The sequence below is a fragment of the Panicum hallii genome, chromosome 3, assembly GCF_002211085.1.
Source record: "Panicum hallii strain FIL2 chromosome 3, PHallii_v3.1, whole genome shotgun sequence".
In the NCBI taxonomy this organism is placed as follows: Eukaryota; Viridiplantae; Streptophyta; class Magnoliopsida; order Poales; family Poaceae; genus Panicum; species Panicum hallii.
This window is the reverse complement of record NC_038044.1, coordinates 6,750,399-6,772,798: the sequence shown is the minus strand read 5'-3', so window position 1 is coordinate 6,772,798 and position 22,400 is coordinate 6,750,399. Positions and strand designations below refer to the sequence as shown.

Here is a 22,400-nt window from a genome sequence, read left to right as displayed (position 1 = left end):
TTTCAAGTTTATTTTTAAATTTCGTTTAAAAACTTTTCTATTATCGGAAGTTCCGACTCAGTGTCGGAAGTTTCTATCCATCGGAACTTCCTACAAAGTGTTAGAAGTTTCGACTGATTTAACCGCTGCGAAGATTTTTTAAAAATTTTCTAAAACGCCTATTCACCTCGCTCTAGGCATCACAAAGATCCTTTCAGCACTGAGTGTGTTTGGGTAACATAAACAACCAAAGACCCTAAGATGATCATACTCAGGTGGAGAGACAAAGAGAAGGTGAAAAGGAGTGCTGTGATCGCGTTGCCGGCATGGACGCCGTTTCAGCAAGTAAATCGCCGTGGCCAAGGCATTGCCAGAAATTTGGTGGTGCATGCGCACGGAACAGAAGTGCACGAATGCTGTCATTGATTGTGCGCAGGACTTGATCAGCACGCCCATTTTGCTGCGACGTATACCGATACGTTAGGCGAAGCACAATGCCGTGTGTAGTGAAGAAGGCACGCGACGCACTGTTGTCGAACTCACGCCCATTGTTAGTCTGTAGGCACTGGATGGGGAGCTGAAACTGGGTGCGAACGAAGGCATGAAATGAGATCAGTGTTAGAAGTACATCAGACTTATGGCGCAGAGGGAATGTCCATGCATAGTGAGTAAAATCATCAAGCACAACAAGGTAAAACTTAAACCCCGAATTGCTCAAGACCGGAGAAGTCCATACATCACAATGCAATAGTTGAAAAGGAAATGAGGCCACATTATTGGATTCTGAAAAAGGTAAACGAACGTGCTTTCCCAAGCTACAAGCGTGACAAGAATGCTTCTCGGACTTGTGGCAGGAGAAGGTGGCGACGCCGGTGGAACAAAGGATGAGGAGCAGAGCGTCTTCCCCAGGGTGTCCGAACCGAGCGTGCCACAGTTCGTTGTCATAAGCAACAAGTAGACCATGAGAACCAGCTGGAGCACGAGATGGCATCGAACGCAGTGGGTAGAGACCACCGGTCGAATCACATCGGAGAAGAACCATCCGGGTGCACAGATCCTTGATAGAGAAGCCACATGGATCAAATTCAATAGAAACTGAGTTGTCACGAGTTAGAGCACGAACATACACCAAATTCTTGATCAAATGTGGAGAAATCAAGACATTGTTAAGATGCAATGGTTTGGATGTTGTAGGCAGCTAAGAGTGACCAGTGCAATGAACTGGAAGAGGAACACCGTTGCCTACAATAATATGAGAGGAGGAAGCATAGGAAGAGATAGAATCAGTGATACCCGGATTGGAGACCATGTGAGACGAGGTTCCCGTGTCGAAGAACCAATTTCCTGCACCCCCAACATAAGGAGCCTGAGCAGGTGCGCCATGGATGGCGTTGAACAGCGCAGGAGGGGCAGTCGGCGCAATGGATGAGAAGATGTTGGTGTCGACGGGGTCTTGCGGTGCTTGAACGGCTGTCATGGCCTGTGGTGGAGAGACGCCAGGGCGAGCACCAAGGACATCAGTGTGCAAGGGACGCCACTGCTGCAGCGGCCATGCTTGAACAACGCTCCAGGGATTGTACGCCGACGCCCACGGCGTGGACGACGGCCCAGCAGGGGGACGAGTATTGGGAGAGGCACCAGTGTAGTTGTTGTTGCTGCCAGTACGGTTGCTCCCATCATGGGACTTGCGCTTCTTGCGGCGATCACCACCGCCACTCCTACCAGAAGCGGCATGGTTGTTGACGGGCGGAGAAGACGCCGGAACGTGCGGCGAGTTGGTGGAGGAACCGGCAGACCCGGTCGCCATGAGCGTCGTGGCCGCCTCCATCTTGGCTCGGTGCTCCATGTGCTTCTCCTCCTACAGGAGGTACGAGCGGACATGCAGGAACGTCGGCGTCATCTTGGTGACGGAGAGGACGGAGAACGTGGAATTTGGAGAGGCCGCGCAGTGTGTTGATGATGAGGTTCTAATCAGTGACAGCAGCGCCAACATCGTAGAGGGTGTTGGCGAGCTGTTTCATGCGACCGCAATAATCAGTGATCGTCATGTCAGCTTGAAACAAGGAGTGGAACTCCTGCTGGTCGAGGACAGCACGCTGCAGATTGTTGTTGAGGAACTAGCCGCAGATTGCCGTCCAGACATCATGTGCCGAACTGCACGGCTTGTACATGGCGTCCATGAGTGTCTTGGCAATGGTGGTGTAGAGCCAAGAGACAATGGAGGCGTCGATCTACAGCCACGTTGGATCATGGCACATGAGGATGGCGTCGACGGTGCCGTCAATGTGATCCTGCAGGCCGAACTTCTCAAAGGTGAGGTCGAAGAACGTGCGCCATTGCCGGAAGTTGGCCTCATCCATGTCTTGGATGACAGGAACATGAGCACGGATGTTGATCATGGCAACGATCGACGCAGTTGGTGGATCAGTAGGGGACAGCGGCGCAAATGGATTGTTGGTGGAGCTGGAAGACGAGTGGTTCGACGCCATTGGCACAAGGAGAGAAGAAGAAGAAGAAAGCAGCAGAAGAAGAATCGATATCGTTTGATACCATGCAGAGAAGCAAATGCTCAATGTGCAGTTTGTATCACCTCAAGAACGGGAACATATACAGGATGCCGCAGGTGTGGTCGTGAGTAACAACAGCTCCTAGATGCTAGGATCACGACCTGGGCGATAGGAGTACATGGAACGAACCGAAAGGCTCGGCAACTAACATATAAGTTAGCCGAGACCTGGTCTCCTACAGCGTTCACCAGGGATTGGCTTGCAATGCTGTACTGCGCTTGGGGCTCATAGTACTCCAGGCCAACGTCGTGCAGCAGGAACGGCAGCGTCACCGCCGGCGTGCTTGGTGAAGGGCCATATGGTGCCATGGCTGTCGATGGAAACGACGGATCAAATCGGCTCGAGTCCAATTAACTTGTTGCTGGTGCTGCGCCTCCCGCGGGGTGAGTTAAATAGTCGCCCTTCCCCGGTATCGGGTCGGGGACGAGACACGAGTCCGTCGTCCACCCATCATCAGTCTCAACCTGTCTAAAACCCTTGAGTCTTGTGTTACCATCAAGTCAACGATACATCCACACCTACACCAGCATCTACTTTGCCAACACCACTTGGTCCGATTACTCGCGCTCGTGCTCGTCAGCTTAAAGTTCACTCTTAAGCTCAAGTTCATCATATTAGACAATGAAGACACGTGCACTCTTGTTTTCCTCAAAAACAATGGATTGGATCAAAAGGGAAGAGACATCATGTAGGCTAGATTTGGACTGCAGGGCAGACACGACTTGTGACGGCCACCATGACTTTATCCGGACTTTATTTTGATGTTCAAATATTTTCTGGAAAGATTATCAAATCTACTTTCCAACGGATCTGAAATCATCTCCATATCTATTCGGAGTCAACTGTAATCGTCGATTTACTACGGAGTCTTTTTCAGCCCACGGTGCTGCGTCACCCTATTTTGGCCCAATAGGCTGTGTATCAAGTTGAGTCCGATTCGGATGCGTCCTAGGGTTAGGATACGACACAACACCCTTGTGGTCGTTCTCCCACTTTCTTATAACTCTTAGCCGCCGCCAAGAACATTCATGCAAGTTTAGCTTTCGCTACTTCTTGTAGGCGCGCGTGCTGATCCAGCCGCCCGTCCATTTGTTCTCGAAACCCCACCATATTTGAGATTCAGTTTAAAACCTTTGATTACATCTCGTATTTTCAATACTTATTCTACTTATTCTTACTAGCTCTTCGATTGCTTGCAGACTGAGTGCTCTAGTGGCCGGGGTATCGCGCTCCACAAGATCGCGGCAACCATAGAAAATGGTGTATCGGTTATTAAGGCGCAACGTCCTTAGAAGACTATGGTCGGACCATAAACGTCATGTTCTCCATCAATCAAATTATTTCATACTTAAAAAAAATTATTCCACACTTAAAAGAAAGATCACGAATAAATCCTAACCGGTTGACACCGCTGCCCGTCCCCGTCTCCGAGAAGGTCATAGCGTGGCGGCGCCTTCCACGTGCACCGGCGCCGCTACGGGTTCTGCATCGGCATCCATGCCAGCAAGTCAGCAACGCGCGGTTCTTCCAGCGGCTCTCCAGGTAGGTGTGCGGGGCCGAGCCGGCAAGCGTCGTGGGCAGTCCACAAATAATCGACGGAGACGACTGTCTTTAGTTGGGCTGTCCGCTGGCCCATGACATAGGACTCGTCGGGATTCTTCTTCCATCCTCGGACTGGGTCCCACACAGCTGCGGAGAGGTTCGCTGGCCTGTGGGTCCTCGCGGGCCGGCTATCCCCGATGCTTTGCTCGCCGTCCTCACTCTCACACCACCAGCGCACCTCGCGGTTGTCCGTGTCCATGGCGACGCCGCTCGCGACACGCGGCCTGCCCCTCGCCTCCCGCGGCCCGCCGTCTTCGTCCTCCTCCTCCTCGTGGCCGCCGTCTTCTATCCTGCTCGGCCGCCGGCCTAGCCGCAGGCTCCGCTCCTCCTCGCCGCAGGTGATTTATTCGGTACCAAACCACGCACCTTTATCTGTCTGTCCATCTGCGGCAGTGGCCGGAGATGATGGTGTGGTGCTACTTGATTTCGATGCAGGTCGATGCTGCGGCCGCGCCGGAGAAGGGCGGTGAGTACCGGCCCTCCTTCGCGGACAACCTCCTCCTCGCCTTCTTCCGGAGCAAGATGGTGGAGGTGAGCTCCATCGACCCACTCGTTCGTTCCTTACTGCAGTAAAACCTTACACGATGCTAAGATGTGCTAGCTTCTTTTCGGTCGATAAAAGAGTGGATGAATTGACAATTTGACATTATTGACTTCGTTGGTTGAGAGTTCTGTCAGGATACATAGAGGAATCTTCTGAACATTACTCAGCTAGAGACTCTGCTCTGCTTCCAAATAGCTTGACTAATCCTGAGAATTGACGCCACGTATGTGGATAAACTTGCACCGGAAGCTATTAGTTTATCACAGTATGTACTCTGGTAATCGCAAGGAACCAGCTTGAAACTCTCTATATCTACAATGGGAATTTTTTATTTTGTTGTAATCTAAACTGGATGCTCAATTTGTTGAATTCAAGAAAAAAAAAGGTGAATATGTTAACATTGATTTGTTTCAGATGATATGGGGGATCGAAACCTATTTTCTTTTCGGATTTCAATCATAAAAGAAGTTCAATGGCAGATTTCATATGTTACCATAGTTTTCGGACAGGCTGTCACTCCAGAAACATAAAAACTCAATGCCATCTCGATGGGAAAATTACACTTGCACCTAATCTGACAATTCCCTGGAAGTGGTAAAAGAAAATTCGTGTGAATTCGGATAATGTACAAGTAGTTATAACACCAATCCCTATTCACGTGTATTTACTAAATTCTAGTTCAATATGATATCTTAGTTTTGAACAAAGGACATGCAATTACATTTTTTAATTCTCTGAAAAGCTGTAGGAGGTTGGATGGGATTCCGAAAAGCCTGGGTATGCCGGGCTGATGGAGGTTGCAAATCGTCTCATGGTCAAGGGGAAGAGTGCTTCAGAGACTGAGCAGGCAGCTGTATATCACCTCTCCTGTTCCTCCCAAGCCTGTTCTGTTGGACATTTATCCAGCATGTGACTTAATACCTAAACCAATTTTAGTTTTCTGCATCTCTCCTCCTTAAAAACTCCAGGTCAGAGTACTACAGTCATTGTTTCCACCTCTCTTGCTTGTTCTTTACAAAGCTCTTTTAGCACCAATTGCTAATGGTCAACTAGCCTCCATGATGCTCGGTGAGTTCACTTCAAGGAAAAAGTACATCATTTCCAATTATACTTCATATTCTTCTCGATTTAACTTGGTTTATTTGGAATTGCTGGCGTCTTACTTGAGAAGCTAGAGCAACAGCACTTTCATGCCAATGGTTGATGGGCACATGTTCAGTTAATTCCGTCACTCTGCCTGATGGAAAATCTTGGTCGAGTGGGGTATCGATTTGTTCCAACTTTTCAACACTTGTTTGACTTTTTCTTCGCTAAGACTCTGGTTGGAATCATGTTTTTGATCTTCTTGATTACAATCACAAGGTGTTTGTTGAGAAATGCAAGTATCTGGAAGAGAGCAAATGCCTTGGTATTTGTATCAACACGTGCAAACTGCCAACTCAGGTTTGCTTATGCCTTGCATATGGAATTCTAGATTTCTATTCCTCCAGATATTCCTTGACCGCTTGTGTCCAAGTGGAATTTTCTATCAAAGTACAGGCACAATGATATGCAATCTAACTATGCTTTTTGTATGGCTATTGTCGGTTTCACGGAATGATCTTCAAGACGCCTTTTCCCTGAAAGAAAGTTCCTGATTGAAGTGCACTTTCTATTTTCAGACTTTCTTCAAAGATCACATGGGCGTTGATTTATACATGGAGCCAAATTTTGAAGACTACAGCTGCCAGGTAAAATAGTTCCAGACTTTCAGAGTTTACTAGACTGTTAGGCTAAAAAGGCAACGTATCCGCTGCAAACCACAATTTCGTGCAAACTCCGTGCAAACCAACTAACAAAAGTTATAAAAAATTCTCAAAAAAATTATAGATGTACTTCGTTTCCTACTCGACCACTCTATAAAATTTCAAGTTCAAATTCATCATACTTTAAGAGATACAAAAAAGAGAAAATTTAGTAGAATTTTCTTTTTTTGTATCTCAGAATTTTTCTCTTTTTTTGTATCTCTTAATATATGATGAATTTGAACTTGAAATTTTATAGAGTGGTCGAGTAGGCAACGAAGTACATCTATAATTTTTTTGAGAATTTTTTATAACTTTTGTTAGTTGGTTTGCACGGAGTTTGCACGAAATTGTGGTTTGCAGCGGATACGTGCCCAAACAAAAACTTGGGCCCTCCTATCTGTACATGCCCACTTTTGTGCAATATACAACCAAAGTCCCAGATAGAGCACACCACCTGACTTTACGCTGTTGTTTATTGCAGTTCAACTTTGGGGTGCCGCCGCCACCTCTTGATGCTGACAAGGCACTCAAGGAACCCTGCTTGGACATTTGCACAAACGCGAGGAGACGCAGGGAGCTTGGCAGAAATATTGTTACGGATGAGCTCAGTTGCCCCCAAGTTTGATACGCTGCTTGTGAACAAGTATGAGCATAGATAAGATATTAAGATGGTACAACCCAGTGATGGTGCCCCTGTTATGATCCTTACTCGAACTCACCATGTCTTGTCAGTATCGTGCGATAATCTCAGATAGCTGTGGTATACCAATCCTACATTGCAATGCATGCACACGTCGACGTATTGTCTTTGTCAAATAATTGCAAACACACCTCTGACAATTGTGCATTTCGTTGCATAATTCCCGGAGCTCCCTAGCTGTATTTATGAACCTAATGTCACCCAGCACCAGCAGACTGCATCCTGCCATCCTAGACAACATCCTAAATCCTCCATGGTAGCATTATTGGCAGAGATAACATGGACAGTATGATTCAGTAAAACAAAGATGTGCATGTCCTTGCCAAGCGTGGAGTCTGAATTCTGAACACACAACAAGAGATCAGGTTTAAGTTGATCAAATGATGCTCGGTTAAAAGCTTCAATCCCGATCTTTGCTCCAACCAGAAGCACCTCATGGAGTAATGGTTGCAAAGCAACCAGGTCTGCCTGCATATGACGTTCGACTATGGGCATGTTCCTTTTCTACCGACTCATCACATCAAAGAGAATCTTACTATTTAGAAATATTAAATAAAATCTGTTTATAAAACTTTTTCACAGCTGGGTGCTAATTCGCGAGACAAATTTAATGAACCTAATTAATCTATAATTTGCCACAGTGATGCTACAGTAATCATCCGCTAATCATAGACTAATATACCTCATTAGATTCGTCTCGCGAATTAGCACTGGGGTTCTGCAATTAGTTTTATAATTAGACTTTATTTAATACTTCTAAATGATAAGATTTTTTTTTATATGACCCCTCTAAACTTTAGACCCCATAAAACGAACGCAGCGTGTGTCGTCTTCCCCAGCTAAAAACAGTCTGATTTTGCACGCGAATACCCTGACATATCCTGCTGTGCCACATCCACAAGCAAAGCAAGGAATCGTCCCCCCTGCCACACTAGCTAGTATGTCATCTTTGTTACCAAGGGAAGCTACGAATCCCACATTTCCTCACTCCAGAGATCGTATGCTGAAATTCTTGCGTGTCCATGTCATCATCGTCTCTAACCTTTCTCGGTTCAGATTCCATCCATCCGTGCTGTTGTTACCTTGAACTGCCACTCCCTCTTGTGCACCCTACCTACCTATATAATATTATAATGCATGGTGGTCGCCTACAGTGCGGCGGCCTGCGGCACCCTTGGTGGATAACTCTAGCTAACTAGACACCGCCGACCATGCCGGCCATGGCCGGCGACGACGACATCACGGTGCACGTGGAGTGGCTGGCGCGCCGCCTGACGCAGCAGCAGGAGGACGCGGCGGCCACGGAGCAGCACCGGATCATGGTGAACACCCTCCGCGTGTCCCGCGTCCCGGGCCACGTCCGCATCCCCAACCCGGACGCCTACACGCCGGGGCTCGTCGCCATCGGCCCGCTCCACGCCAAGGACGCTGAGCGCCGGCTCCGCCCGGGCAACCGGCTCAAGATGGCCTACCTCCACAGCCTAATCTCCAGGGGCCACCCGGACCCGGCGCGCCACCTCGCCGTCATCCAGGGGTACGTCCGCCTCGTCGCCGCGCGCGAGCGGGAGGCCCGCGCCATGTACGCCGCCGAGGACGTGGACGACGTCAGGGCCGAGGACTTCATCCAGATGCTGGTGCTCGACGGCTGCTTCATCATCGAGCACCTCGTCAACGTCGCCACGGGCAAGGAGGAGCAGTCGCTGCACGCCACCCCGTTCGGCCCGGCGCAGCTGTCCGTGGACCTCGTCCTCGCCGAGAACCAGATCCCCTTCTTCGTCCTCGTCGACCTCATCAACAGCACCAGGCTGCCGGAGTTCGACTCCACGGGCTACGCCCCCCCGGTCCTGCTCATGAAGCTGGTGCTCTACTACCTCGGCGGCGAGAAGGGCCGCGACATGAGCGAGGCGCTGCCGCCCGCGGACGCCGTGTTCCACATCCTGCACCTGCTCCACGCGATGGTCAGCGCGGCGCGCACCAGGTGGGAGCCGCCGCCGCGGATCCAGGGCGGCGCGACGCTGGAGATGATGCAGGAGGCGGCGCGGCTGCTGCGGCGCCTCCCGCTGCTGCTCCTGGTGCCGCTGCTGTACCCGATCCTGCCCGAGGAGCGGCGGTGGCGCGCGAGCTACGGGCGGGAGGACCTGCCGTCGGCGAGCGACCTGAAGCGGATGTGGGTGCGGTTCAATAAGGCGCGCGGCGGGAGCAGCAGCAAGGCCCCGGCTGGCATCGCGTCGGTGCTGGGGCCGGTGCCGCTGGCCGTGAAGCTGGCGCACGAGGACCGGCTGCGGCTGCCGCAGCTGCGGATCGAGTTCCGGACGGCGCCGCTGCTGCTGAATCTGATGGCGTTCGAGCAGTCGGCGGAGCAGCGCGCGGGGGCCGTGTCTGCGTACGTGTGGCTGATGGCGAAGCTGGTGCAGTCGGCGGAGGACGCGGGGGTGCTGGTGGCGGCGGAGGTGGTGCAGAGCAGCGCGACGGGGAGCGAGAGCAAGGAGGACGTGGCGCGGTTCTTCCGGCAGGTGGGCGCGGCGAGCGAGGCGGCGGGGGAGCTGGAGAAGAGCTACCTGGGGGAGACGCTGCGGAAGCTGCGGGAGCGGAGCCAGCACCCGCTCTTCATGATGTGGGCGGACGTGCAGCGCAACTACTTCACCGTGCCATGGGCCGTCGTCGCCGAGTTCGTCACGTTCATCACCTTCATCTCCACCATACTGCAGACCTACGGATCCTTCAAGCACTGATGACTCCACCAGAAATCCACTCAAGAATCAAACTCAGTTAGCTGCACTCGACTCAATTTTCTTGAAGAAACAAAATTTAATTAATTTGTACGGTGATTCATTCGTTTATTTTCCCCTAAGGATCGAAAATGCCTAACTGTATGATTATTCTTTTGTTAATCCTAAGTTATATTTTGATTAATTCGATCAAAGTATACAGTTTACTCATTACATGCATATATTACATATCATCTTCAACCCCAGGGTGCACCACATGGAGCCCCCTACATTTTTTTGGCCACATATATATGAAGGAGAGGTGGAAGAAAAGAGAGCAGAAAGAACAAAGAGGGAAGAGAGAGGAAGAATATAAAATTATATACGAATGTTTTTCAAGCACGCTGCGTCCGCACCAGATCATATCCATTTTGTGGAAAATGGGTAGCTCACTTAACTTCTATTATTTGAGATTCGTGCATGTCACCTCTCAGCTATCAGCGAACACTGTGCACTGTGAACTGCATTCTGTCTTCAGTTGCACCGAACCCTGATGCTGGTCGTTCAACCATCTCTGTCAGGCTATTTGGCTGCTGGCCCATTCACTCCCTCTCAGCAGTAAGTTTTGACAAACATGCATGAACAAATCGATCTGTACTCTCCCAGATCACGCAGCCAGCAAATTCCAGGCAGAAGCAGCAGTTCTGAATCTCTGATCAGACCTGGAAGCCGTGGGCCTCACCTAGCTCTCATGTTGCCTGTCCATAGCCAATCAATTCTCTCGATCAGGCTATCTCCAACCGTCGTTCTCTATATCCTTCTCTATATCCGTCATTTATAGACTTCTCTATAAAATCCTCTCCTCTATATCTCATTTCTCTCCAACAACGTTCTCTATACATTAAACCCTATATTAGAAACGTATTTTATTCCAAATTTTTGTACGTACGTATTTATCATACCTCAAATGCTATGAACATATTTTATTTTTATTTAATCCAGTATTTAAAACGTAAAGAAAAAATAGATAAGAGGAGAGAGAATCTCTGTATATAGAGGAAATCTGTAGCGTTCTCTATTTTAGAGGACCATTTAGAGAACGCTGCTGGAGCATATAGAGAATGGAATCTTCTCTATATAGGGTAGAGAACGGTTTAGAGTCTCCCGTTGGAGATAGCCTCAACATCCACCTTTACCGCACGACGCATCACAAAATTCTGTAAACATTAGTTCTTCTTCTGATGCTTCTGTTGCTTTGTACAGTTATTTTTTAAAATCTTTTTTCATTTCCTTCTCTCTGTAAATTGTAACTTCGTTCTGTAATTTGTTTCCTCCTTTTAATACAAATGCAGAGCACCTGCCATTTATCGTTCAAAAAGAAAAAAAAAGGAGTCCTGGTTTCTCTGTCAACCTATCGGTGCGCTTGACTTTCCCAGGAAAACTGACTGATTTATGACGCAAATGCGATCCAAACTAAATGCGACGTAAGTTCTGAGGTTGTCTCCATCCATCTAGCTATCCAAAAGCAATCGGTGCTTCTGAGTCAAAAGTTATCCTATTTGTTGACGTTCATCCGTAAGGTGACCAATCCATGGGTACTCCACAGTTGTGAGTTTGTCATCCTACGATGGAGAAGTTTGAGAACTGTCTGGTCTGTTGTTAGATGATACTGTACATCTCAATCCCTGTGAAGGTATACTTTGTCATACTACGATGGAGAAGTATGAGAACTGTCTGGTCTCTTTTTGTCATCCTGCTTATGTTGGCATGTGCGTCCCACGCCCGCCGGCGCGCCACGTTCCTGACCCGGTTCATCTCCTTCTCTCGCAGCTGCGCGGCGGCCGGCGGCGGGGCCGAAGCCCAGGGGAGGCGGCGGAGGCGCGGAGAGGAGGAGCGCGTGGGGGGAGGCCTCACGCTCTGCCTCGTTCCCTTCAAGCTCTACGAGGTACTCCTGAAGATTGATATGAACCGAACCTTGGTTAGCTTTAGTTCCTAAGGTTCACTAAGCAATAGCTTCTGGCCTTAAACTCATCATTCATCAGGCAGCATGTTTTTGTACATGATTTCAAAATGGTGTCAGTATAATGAAATGTTAAATCTAGTCTCGCAAAATATTAGAATAGCATATTAAAGATGGATAATAGGTTTTCTGGGATTCAATGTTAATTTAATGAGATATGTCTGATTGTGCATTAATAGAGAACCACTGCAACAATAACACTACCTATCTACACGATGAAAGTGACTAGAAGACAACCACCACAACAAGTAAACCACCGGCGAGGTCACGCCATGTCCACATGCTAGATATATATAGCCAAGAATTCTTAGTCTCTAAATCTCAAATGAGAATTTCGAAAATACAAGAAAAAACTCTAAAACAAAGGAAGAAAACTAAAAGATTAAGCTTCAATCTTTTTCTTTATTCACGTTTTATCCTTGCAGAGTCTTATCGTAGCATCAAACCATCACATCAGTCGTTATATTCTTAGAAATTTAATGTTCGAATCGTCTGATGCTGCTGAGATAATAAAGCCAGACCGAAGGATCTTCAAGGTGATGCTCTAGAAAGAAAACGACATGGAAGACGCCATCGCCGCCTCATGAAACAAGTCAGGATTGGATTTTCATCCGGAGATCCACCGGCTATTGCAGGAGATATCTGGGGTCTGGAAACGCCCTGACAATGTCTCTAGAGAGGGACATAGGGACGTGGTGCAAGAAAGCGTCGCTGTCATCGTGGCCAGCTTGCCGACCTAGCTTGCGCCTGCATCTCCAGGACCCCCCACGCACAGCCGGTCCCCTCGCCGAGCACAGTCGTCGGCACAAGCAGACTACGCAAGCCCGGGCACATGGCCGCAGCGCACCGTCCTCGGCCGTCGATGAGGCCCTGCAGCCCCTCCACCTTCTCCTGAACCCTCAAGATTCGAGACCAAAGCTCTACGCATGAACTACTCCAAGGACGCCTACGTGCCACTCTTCATGAAATTGTCAATGCACTCATGGTAGAAAATAAAGAAGGTAAAATTTCTGCTTGAGATGTTATCGTTAAGAAATTTCTACTTGAAGTGGTACCATGGAATGGTCATTATTTCTTAACGGCTGCATTGTGTGGTGCATGGTGGTCACAGAAGGAAATGAAAAATTCACGCAAAAGGAAAATTGAGAGGGGAACGACACTTCAAAATTTCAGAATTGATGAGGGAGAAACCTGGCTTAAAAAAAACTTGTATTTTGAGATGCTGAACAAGCAGCAGCATACAAGCAGAAAGACATGGGCTATGCATGTGACAGATGATATATGGTGGTCTTGTCAGCACCATCTCTTTATCTGCACACTATTGCTAATACTTGTTAGAATTTCTTGGCATAGTAGGTTGATGTGAGCTATCCTCATTTGATTGAAGTTGGGACTCAAAGGTCAACGTCAACAAAAGGATTGTCAAGTACGATCATGTTAATATCCGCATGGGCATCCTGAATTCATGATACAACATATTTGCTCGACCAATGGCAATGTTTTTTTTCTAAAATAAAGTTTTATTTCTACAACAACAGCATCGACAACCCTTACAAGAAAGAAATAATCCAATACACAAACACTTAATTAAACTATGGTATATATGTAGTAATGACAATGACATGAACGCTTCAATTTCAAAAACCAATTAAGCACAATTTATTGGTACCTTCAGATTCGATAGTTTACAATTTGTAACCAGTCATGTAATGCATACCATGTCATCTCTTGAAGACTCCAAACCTTATACTATATATAATCCAACATCGAGCTAAGGCTCGGCACAACCATCAAACCTACATGAATTCTCTCTTGTTTGCATAATCGAGAAAGTTCCATTTTAATCAGGACTTATTTGTAGTGTCTCATAACAAATTCAAGTTTTTTTATAAGTTTCACATGAAAGCCATTAGGAAATGAAAGTGCGGGAGAAAGCACCATGTCCCCTCCACTGACCACTTCCCACCTGTTGATACGAGAAGGTTAAAGAAATTATTACTTGGGAGCCTTGCTTTTTATAAATAAAAATATATCAGTGTAGATCACAATTTTTGTAGTTATAGTACCTGTAATTAGTAACTAAGCAGTGGAGGAACGTCGCAATCTGAAGCTTTGCAAAGTCAGCACCAAGACAGTACCTCAGTCCCAATCCAAAGACAAGAAAATCCTTGGAGCCTCCAATAGGCTCGGAAATATCCTGCATATGAGCGTATTTAATTACAATAAAAGCCATAATACTAATTTAAGCTTAAAAATTATAGAACATGTGTCCCATCGAGTGTGCAGTTTCCTGGAGGTCAACATTTACTTCCTGATAATAATTTTACAAACCTTCCATCTCCATGGATTGAATATGTTGGGGTCTGTATAAGTAATTGGATTCAGATGAGTTTCCAGGGGGCAAATCATTACTGTCCATCCCTCTGGAATAGTGTAGCCTTCAAGAAACACGAATTTTTAAAACATCAATTGGAAAGTGACATGCAAATATACATCCATTCACATATTTCCCAGAAGAATTTTGCTTAATTGCCGAAACGTTGTGGTAAAGCACCTTTCATGTGAACATCTTGGTTTGCTTTCCTGAATAACATGGGGGCGATGTTGGCTAGCCTTAGTGATTCGTGTATAACCTACAATGCAGACATATCATATCATAGATAAGAGCACCACCTTTGTCATAAAAAGCCACTATATTGGTTACATATCCTTGGATCCTTGTTTTCTATATAGTTGTAAGCTGATGAAAATGAGTGCTCCAGTTCTAACTTACATTAGAGGTGAATTTCATGGACTTGTATTCTTCCCATGTGATTTCTGAACTGGCACCGACCCTTCCTTTGCTGATATGCTCATTTTCCTCCTGCCAAGTGTCACATGTGTATATGTTGGCGACCTTAGAGTCACTCTTTCTTTTTCAGGGGAACCAGCAGATCCGGTCTTTAAACCCCTTTCTTCTTATAATTGTTTATTAGTTCGAACAAAGAAATTTTGCATGGGACAAAGAGTATATATGCATTTACTTACTGCTAGTTCTTGTAGTGCTTTAGGGTTGTCTGTCAGAAACTTGAGTGCTGCAGTTAGTGCGGTTGATGTCGTATGGATACTAGCAAAGAGCAGCCCAAACAATACATCCAAACAAAAGTCCTCGTCTAGCACAGGCTTCTCCTTTAACTCATCAACCACAAGATCCAAGAAATCCATCGTTTCTCGCCTTTCTGCTGCCTTCTTCCTCTCATCAAGCATGTGTTTCAAAGCCTCCATTATATTCTTGCGTCCCTAGTATCGAAATATTATTTTTTTTGAAGGCAGACTCTTAATTAGCTACTGATGAAATTATTCTAGGTGAGAGTCCAATAGAGAAGAAGAAGATTGTTCTAAACGAAAGGGGAAAAAAGGAGAAAATGGGCAAGATTGTGCAAAGTAGTTGATCGATTTACCATGATTTCACATTTGTTAGTATATGTGTGCCGTACCTCTAGACATTTATAAAACGCTGTTCCAGGGATGTTCACTGGAAATGACATTAGTCCGTTGGTGAATGCATCATAATGTTTCCACAGCTCTCCTGCTGATGACGTGGACGCATCGTAGTTGATCAGCAATTTTGCAGTAACACTGAATATCATCTGCACAAAATATCGTCTTTAATTTTTGGAAAAAGAAACTGACATAGATAGATAGACAGATAGATAGATAGATAGAAGATATAAAGCCCGGAGCATGCATGCATGCATACACTTGAGACAGCCTCTTTGAGCTCAATGCTTGGCCTATCAGCCCACGAGCTGAGGTTGCTGCGAGCAGCTCCCTGCACATCACGGAGCAGCACCAGCCTGAGGTTTTCTGGGCCAAAGACACGGAGGACCATGGTCCTCATGCGCTTGTGCAAGGACTCGGAGGATGTGACCTCGAGAACGGCACCGAGGATCCGCTTGAGTGACTCCGGGTACCAGATTTGGAAGGCCCTGTTGTCTTGCTTGAGCACGTAGCTGTTGAGCTCAGGGTCAAGGGATACGATCATGTCTTTGCCTATCAAGTTGGTCTTGAAAACAGGACCATACCTGGAAATCGATCGAAGGCGTGTACTTAATTTAATTAATCACATCTATCTGTAAACTGGGCACCCACAAGATTAGATTCACGATACCATGCATTACGTACCTCTCCAGTCGTCTCTTGAAGAAGGGCACAACCTGAAGCGATGGGATCCGGGCGAAGAACTCAAGGGACTCCCCAAGGAGAGGAAGGCCCATCGAGCCAGGTGGCAGCGTGAGCTCGCACCGTCGGCGTCGATGGCCGCCGCTGCTCCATTTGAGGAGCAGGTGGAACCACCAAGCGGCGATCAGGGCCGTCACACACATGACAACAGCTAGAAGAAGATCCGTTTCCATCGGAACGCGGCAAACAGCTGATTATCACTGTATTAATTACCTAGCTAGCTAGTTGATTGAAACGAGAAGTGTTCGATTCTCTTGCACGGTGCATGTGTCGAGTGAGTTGATATGATAGATAGCTAGGGTGTGTGTTATATATATATATATACATATATATATATACATATATATATATATATACATATATATATAGGCAGGGCATATATAGGCAGGGCGTTAGAGGGGTCCTCTGCTCAGTTTGCAGCAGGTCATGTTAAGCTAAAACCTTGTATTACGTCAGAATACAGCTAGCAGGTGAGCAGAGAGTTACAGCCTCGATCAGGCCTCTATCACAATACTAACTGATGGTTCCGTATTGCTCAAGGATCGGATCAATTGACGTGCCGAGATGAACCGACGACTCCAAGCAAGTTCGCTTCCAAGACTGCTTCCGTGTACCGTTTGGTTGACTGCTATATAACACGACGCCGTCCTTCATTTCTGTGCATGGTGACTGATGATCTGATGATACACACATCAGCTAGATTTTATCTCAAGACTCTCAGGCATATACATCCAACGAAATAAAGCAGCCAACAAGCAGCAGGTATAATGTCCCGTCCCCTCTCTCAACAACGGCAATGCCTGCCAGCAACCTCACACATGCAGTTTACCATCGTCCTCGCGTGCTAGATAGCAAATCCTTGGTTGCATTGCAGGTCATCATATCTTTCAGCTTTTAATTTCATTATTACAGCGACTAAATACGAGTCTCGAATGCTAGCAAACTTCCTTGCAATGAAACGGACCAGCATCTTTTTCGGCAGCAACAACCATCGCAATTGGAAATGGAGAGAAAATATCCTTTTGAAGCAGCGCATGGATTCAGAGCCTCTGTCCAAAGGACGCACCATCTGTCTAAACAATCTCAAAGAAAAAGAATAGAACGCTATAAGAGGTATTAACAGGCAACACATGGATCATGGATTTGGACCTCCTGCGCCCATCTTTCTCCGCATGGCTATTTGCGGAATTTGTACAACTCTGGAAGAATGTTCAACAGATGAACTTGAGGCCACACATCTAAGATGAAATATTATGGAATTTTAACGAGTACGGTTTCTCGACAAGGTCAGCTTACATGCGCAATTCATACGGGTGATCGGCACAAACCTCAACAAAATCATCTGGTCGGCTTGAACACCTCCAAAATGCAAATTTTTCGGTTGGCTAGATAGAATCTGGACTGCGGACAGACTACATGCGAGAGGTTGGACGCATAACCTGGCTTGTGTTCTTTGCCACAGGGTTCCTGAGACTGGAATGCACCTCTTCTCCGAGTGTAGGTTCACCAGGCGTATTTGGACTGATATTTCTACTTGGTTGGCAGAACCGCCGCTGCACCCAACAAACTGAAAATAAATAGCCTCAGTCCATGAGTGGTGGTCATCATTGGCCGGGACACAAGGAGTTCCGCGCAAAGGTTTGAAATCCCTAGTCATCCTTATATGCTGAGAAGTGAGGTTGGAGCACAACACTTGCATTTTCAACTGCACAGAAGCACCCTCTTTCGAGGTGACCGCAAAAATTAGAGATGAGGCATCGTTGTTTACTGTGGCCGGCGCGAAGCATCTGACACGCCTTATTGGTAGAGTGTGAATCCACATGCGTGTTTTAAGTGCTCCACACTTTTCTTGCTTTGTACTAACTATTGTACGGTGCTGAAGCCTCCTGGTTTTCACTCTTCTTATTTTTTTGAAAGATTTCCCTCTTCTTATTAATACAACCGACGGGAGAAATACAACGGGCAGCTCTCCCGCCGATTCCGTTTAAAAAAAATGGTAGCAAACTTGATCGCACACTTACCGATACCCTCACCTTGCAAACTTCCACATAACAAAAATTTCAAACACGCCAAGAACCTGATGTCTCGTTTCGATCTGTCGAAACGGGACAGGGCAATGTCCGTCTAAAAAAAAATCAAATAGCTTACACATTCAGATACTACTCTTTGTATTCAAATGTAAATACAGTGTTCCCTAATCCAACGCATACTGTGAAAATAATATCCACCATTCATAGGGAAAAATTATCAGACATCAATAATTTCCCATCTCTTAGGGAGACAAGACCTGTTTTTTTTCTTCAAAACACACAACACCCGCGCGCGCAGAGAGAGAGAGAGAGATTCAGGGTAAGGAGCGTAGCTATTTCAGTCCGAAAATGACCAATCGATGTCAATTTTGCACCCACAACAATGACAATTCGATGGTCGCCCCACCCACCCCACACAAAAAACGTGTGATGATTTGGCAGCGCTCCTGCCGTTTAATTCAAAAAAAAAAGTGTGATGCAGATATTTCATTAACAACACGAAGCAAGCTCAACACGCCACCATGGATCATACTTGAAAAGGACACGGGACACATGGTGGAGTTTGTACACTAGCATAGAAGATCCATGCAGATGCCACATGCATATATGGTCGTCGATATAACAGATGAACATTTGCAAGTGTGAAACTATAACCAAATGACTTTATAATTAGGCTTATGAAAACTCATTACTACAAGATGGGCCATCTCCCACAAATGACCCTAACTAAAGCCTTGTGAGCTCTGTCGGTCGAGTAGATAGATGGGCCAGGCCTGCAGGTCCAGTAGACAGGCCGGAAGAGACATGTACATGCAGGCTAGACTAGTTTGGTTTTTTTTTTTGAGAACTCTTTTGAGCTTTGTATGTTCATGCAAAACCTCGAGATCAAACTCAATCCCGTTTTCAGTAGAGATGAAAAACACTGGTTTTCTCTTCTAACAGTGCGAACGATTCCGCTGTGCGCATAGTTCTGCACGGTTAGTCTGTTACACGTGAAGATTGGCCTTGCACGTACGTCTTCTATTCTGGAGTGCTTAGACATACAACACGCTTTCTTTAGAGAATAATGGTCCGCGCAAATAGCGCGGGTGGCTAGGTTTTTTATATTATTATATGCATTTTTACTTTAAAATAAATTATTATAAATAGTTTTATTAAGTCATATCATTTATTTCTTTTGTTCTAATGGCACATATCAAAATATCATCTATGGATTTTCATCGTCATATTTTTCAGAACATAAATGTATAAAAGAAAAGGAAAAGCTTTTGCATAATATATTTAAAGATTTTACATATTTAATAGGATTATATTTGATTTTTTTGACAAGCAATGTACATTTTCCATGGTGATAAAGTATCCTTAGAGTTTCTAAAGGATATCTAGGCGAGTGAGGTACCACCAAAAGTAGTACTCATAATTTAATTTAAGTTTGCATTGAAATCTTAATGAGCAGTGAATGTATCCTATTTATTTTTCATCATATCCAAATCTTTTTTCTTTTTCTGTATTCTCTAATCTAAACCTACCATACCCCTATTGCATATATGCTCCTATATTTTCTTAACTTTTCTACACCTTGTTTCAGCACAACTCATCTATCCGGTTTAACAAATTTACTATTAGAATAAGCTCTACAGCCTTCTCCTTTATGCTCATCCTTTCTATCCTAGCAACAATTTCCCTCCCTCCCTTCCTTTATATATAATGCTACCCTGCACGAATTCTTGATTGTGTTTTGGATTGCTACGGAGGGATGTGCAAGACAAACAGACCTGATCATTTTGTGAGCAGAGCCGGGCTCGGATTGGATCAATAAAAAATCTGATTTATTTTAGACCCAAAACCAACTCTATCGGGCTTACAAACTTAGACCCAAAACTCGAGGAGAGCTCAGGTTCGGACCGGACCACCCACTATTCTTTAATGAGAAAATAAATTAATGAATTGTTTTAGGCCATGATACTATTGTACCTCTAATATTTCATATACTCGTTATTACTGCACTTTCCAAGTGAAGCAACTGCGCAAATAGCATGACTATATTTATTCAATTATATTTCAAATTCTTTATTCAAGATAAATTTAGGTTTTATACTAATAAAGGTTTAATATTTATTTATATGTTGTTGATATAGAGTATTGTCTAGTTACTTTATATTCCAAAGTCTATGAAAAACAAACTGCTAACTTTTCTTAATTCTATTGTTTTTCTGGACCCACCGTGGATATACAATTATGGTTAATTTTATATATTTAATCCCTTTAATATTCATATACTTTTATAAAAACCTCTTAATTATAAATTATTTGGAAAATAATAGGGGATATACCCTCAGGACCTACTCCAATCTCTTTGTAATTGGTCATCTTCTTCCTTCTAGGAAAATTGATTTATTTATCTATTTCTCTATCTTCTAATCTCTTTCAATTTCACCGCCATCACAACTACCTAGTGTGTCCACCCCAAAGTTGGGTAGTCTTTCTACCTTCCATCACGTGCATCATATATACCTTCCAATTTCTCACATATGCTCAACAGATCTTCCTTTATACCGACGTTAGGGCGATAATCCATGGTATAGTGGAAATCATCGACTCCTTTCACTTTTCATACCCTATTGGATTCTATGGGGCGCTTATACATTGCACTCTTGAGGTAATAATAGTTGTAGGTGTGTTATCTTTGAACACTTTGTTTGCAACTCCGGTGATACAATGTTGCAATGCAACCACTGGAGAGTTTTATTTTTCACGCCGATCGCTTCTCCTAGGAGTATCGTTCAAACACGTGAAGTATTCTTGTTGTCTTGGTTTTATGTTCCAAAGACACCTGCAGCTTACAAAAGGTGACATCCTAGTCAATCGTCTGCACTTGACAAATGGGTGCTTTCAGTTGCACTATCTTTCCAGCATTGGAGCACCACTGCCTTGACATCGTGCTAATATCATGCCCAACCTATTTATTTTACCCTTTTCTAGCAAGCATGTATGCCATGTGCGGCTATGCATCATGCCCACCATTGTGTAGATCTTGGTTCGTCGCTCCTTATTGATCGAGGTCTCACACTGCTCCTCATCCAGTCATTCCACATCCTTGCCACGTCGTCTTCAAACATCAGTCTTTTGCTCTCTCGTTTCCTCGGCATTGTAATAAGCTCTCATCTCTAACATTTTCCTTCCGCTGAAGGTTATATTTGTATTTGATATGAGGTTAAGATTTATTTTAAATTAGGGTTATACTCTTGTACTTTACTCAGTATCAAATAATCCGAGCCATTATGATACGGTCCTACTGGGATCAATTGTGGAGATTTCTCTATTTATTTTTCACGGGCTAACATGGTAATTTATATGCTCTATAAGCGAATATCATGACTTTGTATCACACTTAAGTATTAAAATGATTAATACATGCGGGATTTTTTTTAAGGAAATATTGGATGTTGATTTTCTAATAACTTAGCTTCACACAAATCTATGTAACAACATTGATCGCTCAGTTTCCTTTCATTTTTTTTAATTCAAACATTTGACTGCATAGCTTATGAAGTCTCTAGTGTTGAACTGTTGATGTGATTAACAGTTTAATACAGTATTTCGTGGGCCTATAATAAATTAAAAACTGTAGATCTTTCTTTTTTTCTGACAACATGGCAATTTCTAATCCTCGAAAATGAACGCCCTCAACATGGTGGAGAGCATTGCTATAACCACCTACAAAGCAAAAGGGCTTCGAAAGAAGCAGTGCCCGTGAAAATTAATACTTGCAAATTAAAATATCACCACGTTCATTCTAATGTGCCAGAAATTCTCATGTCAATTGGTGAAAAAAAAGAAAATTTTACACCATTTATTTTCATGGGACCAAATGATAACTCTATTTGATTGGGTGAGGTGAAAAGAATAAACATCTTGCAGCCGTGGATATACTACAACTTATCTGCACGAAAATAATGATGGTGCATAGAAAATTATGCATGGACATGTGTTACCATGGGAGATTGTGCCTGGCAAGCTTTTGGGTACACGTGAATATGCTTGCCAAATTAATTCAACGTGATATATGGTAATTAATACTGAATATGGATGGCATGTACTAGTGATTGGCTCCAATTCGTATTGAAATCACTTTTAGCTTTTTTTATATAGATATATTTAGTAGTCGTATTCGATATAGATTCCTTAGATTAGTCTACACCATTAGATCTTCATAAAATCTAACGGTGAAAATCCTTCATT

General features: G+C 44.9%; 4 protein-coding genes across 5 annotated transcripts; 2 read left to right on the top strand and 2 right to left on the bottom strand.

Annotated features, from left to right (window-relative positions):
* Nucleotides 1–1,177: 1,177 nt before the first annotated feature.
* LOC112885087 lies at nucleotides 1,178–1,807 on the bottom strand. The gene has a single exon (XM_025950766.1). It carries the CDS (start codon nucleotides 1,805–1,807, stop codon nucleotides 1,178–1,180), a length of 630 nt encoding a protein of 209 aa, XP_025806551.1.
* Nucleotides 1,808–4,227: 2,420 nt separating this feature from the next.
* On the top strand, nucleotides 4,228–7,298 carry LOC112887485 (beta-carotene isomerase D27, chloroplastic). Of its 2 annotated transcripts, none has more exons than XM_025953661.1 (8): nucleotides 4,228–4,498; nucleotides 4,584–4,679; nucleotides 5,441–5,545; nucleotides 5,661–5,760; nucleotides 5,864–5,955; nucleotides 6,055–6,135; nucleotides 6,354–6,422; nucleotides 6,961–7,298. In XM_025953661.1, exons 1-8 carry the CDS (start codon nucleotides 4,286–4,288, stop codon nucleotides 7,102–7,104), a joined length of 900 nt encoding a protein of 299 aa, XP_025809446.1. In that variant the 5' UTR covers nucleotides 4,228–4,285; the 3' UTR covers nucleotides 7,105–7,298. The 2 variants fall into 2 exon arrangements, with proteins under 2 accessions (XP_025809446.1, XP_025809447.1); XM_025953662.1 differs by having other exon boundaries at nucleotides 4,229–4,486.
* Nucleotides 7,299–8,033: 735 nt separating this feature from the next.
* On the top strand, nucleotides 8,034–10,118 carry LOC112886380 (UPF0481 protein At3g47200-like). Its single transcript, XM_025952275.1, has one exon. The coding sequence runs from the start codon at nucleotides 8,391–8,393 to the stop codon at nucleotides 9,909–9,911; it is 1,521 nt and encodes a 506-aa protein (XP_025808060.1). The 5' UTR covers nucleotides 8,034–8,390; the 3' UTR covers nucleotides 9,912–10,118.
* A 3,428-nt stretch (nucleotides 10,119–13,546) lies between these two features.
* LOC112885086 (cytochrome P450 87A3-like) lies at nucleotides 13,547–16,301 on the bottom strand. The gene is made up of 9 exons (XM_025950765.1): nucleotides 16,072–16,301; nucleotides 15,647–15,971; nucleotides 15,384–15,536; nucleotides 14,935–15,186; nucleotides 14,681–14,770; nucleotides 14,462–14,540; nucleotides 14,239–14,345; nucleotides 13,974–14,104; nucleotides 13,547–13,873 (listed from the first exon to the last, which is right to left on the bottom strand). Exons 1-9 carry the CDS (start codon nucleotides 16,299–16,301, stop codon nucleotides 13,759–13,761), a joined length of 1,482 nt encoding a protein of 493 aa, XP_025806550.1. The 3' UTR covers nucleotides 13,547–13,758.
* Nucleotides 16,302–22,400: the final 6,099 nt, after the last annotated feature.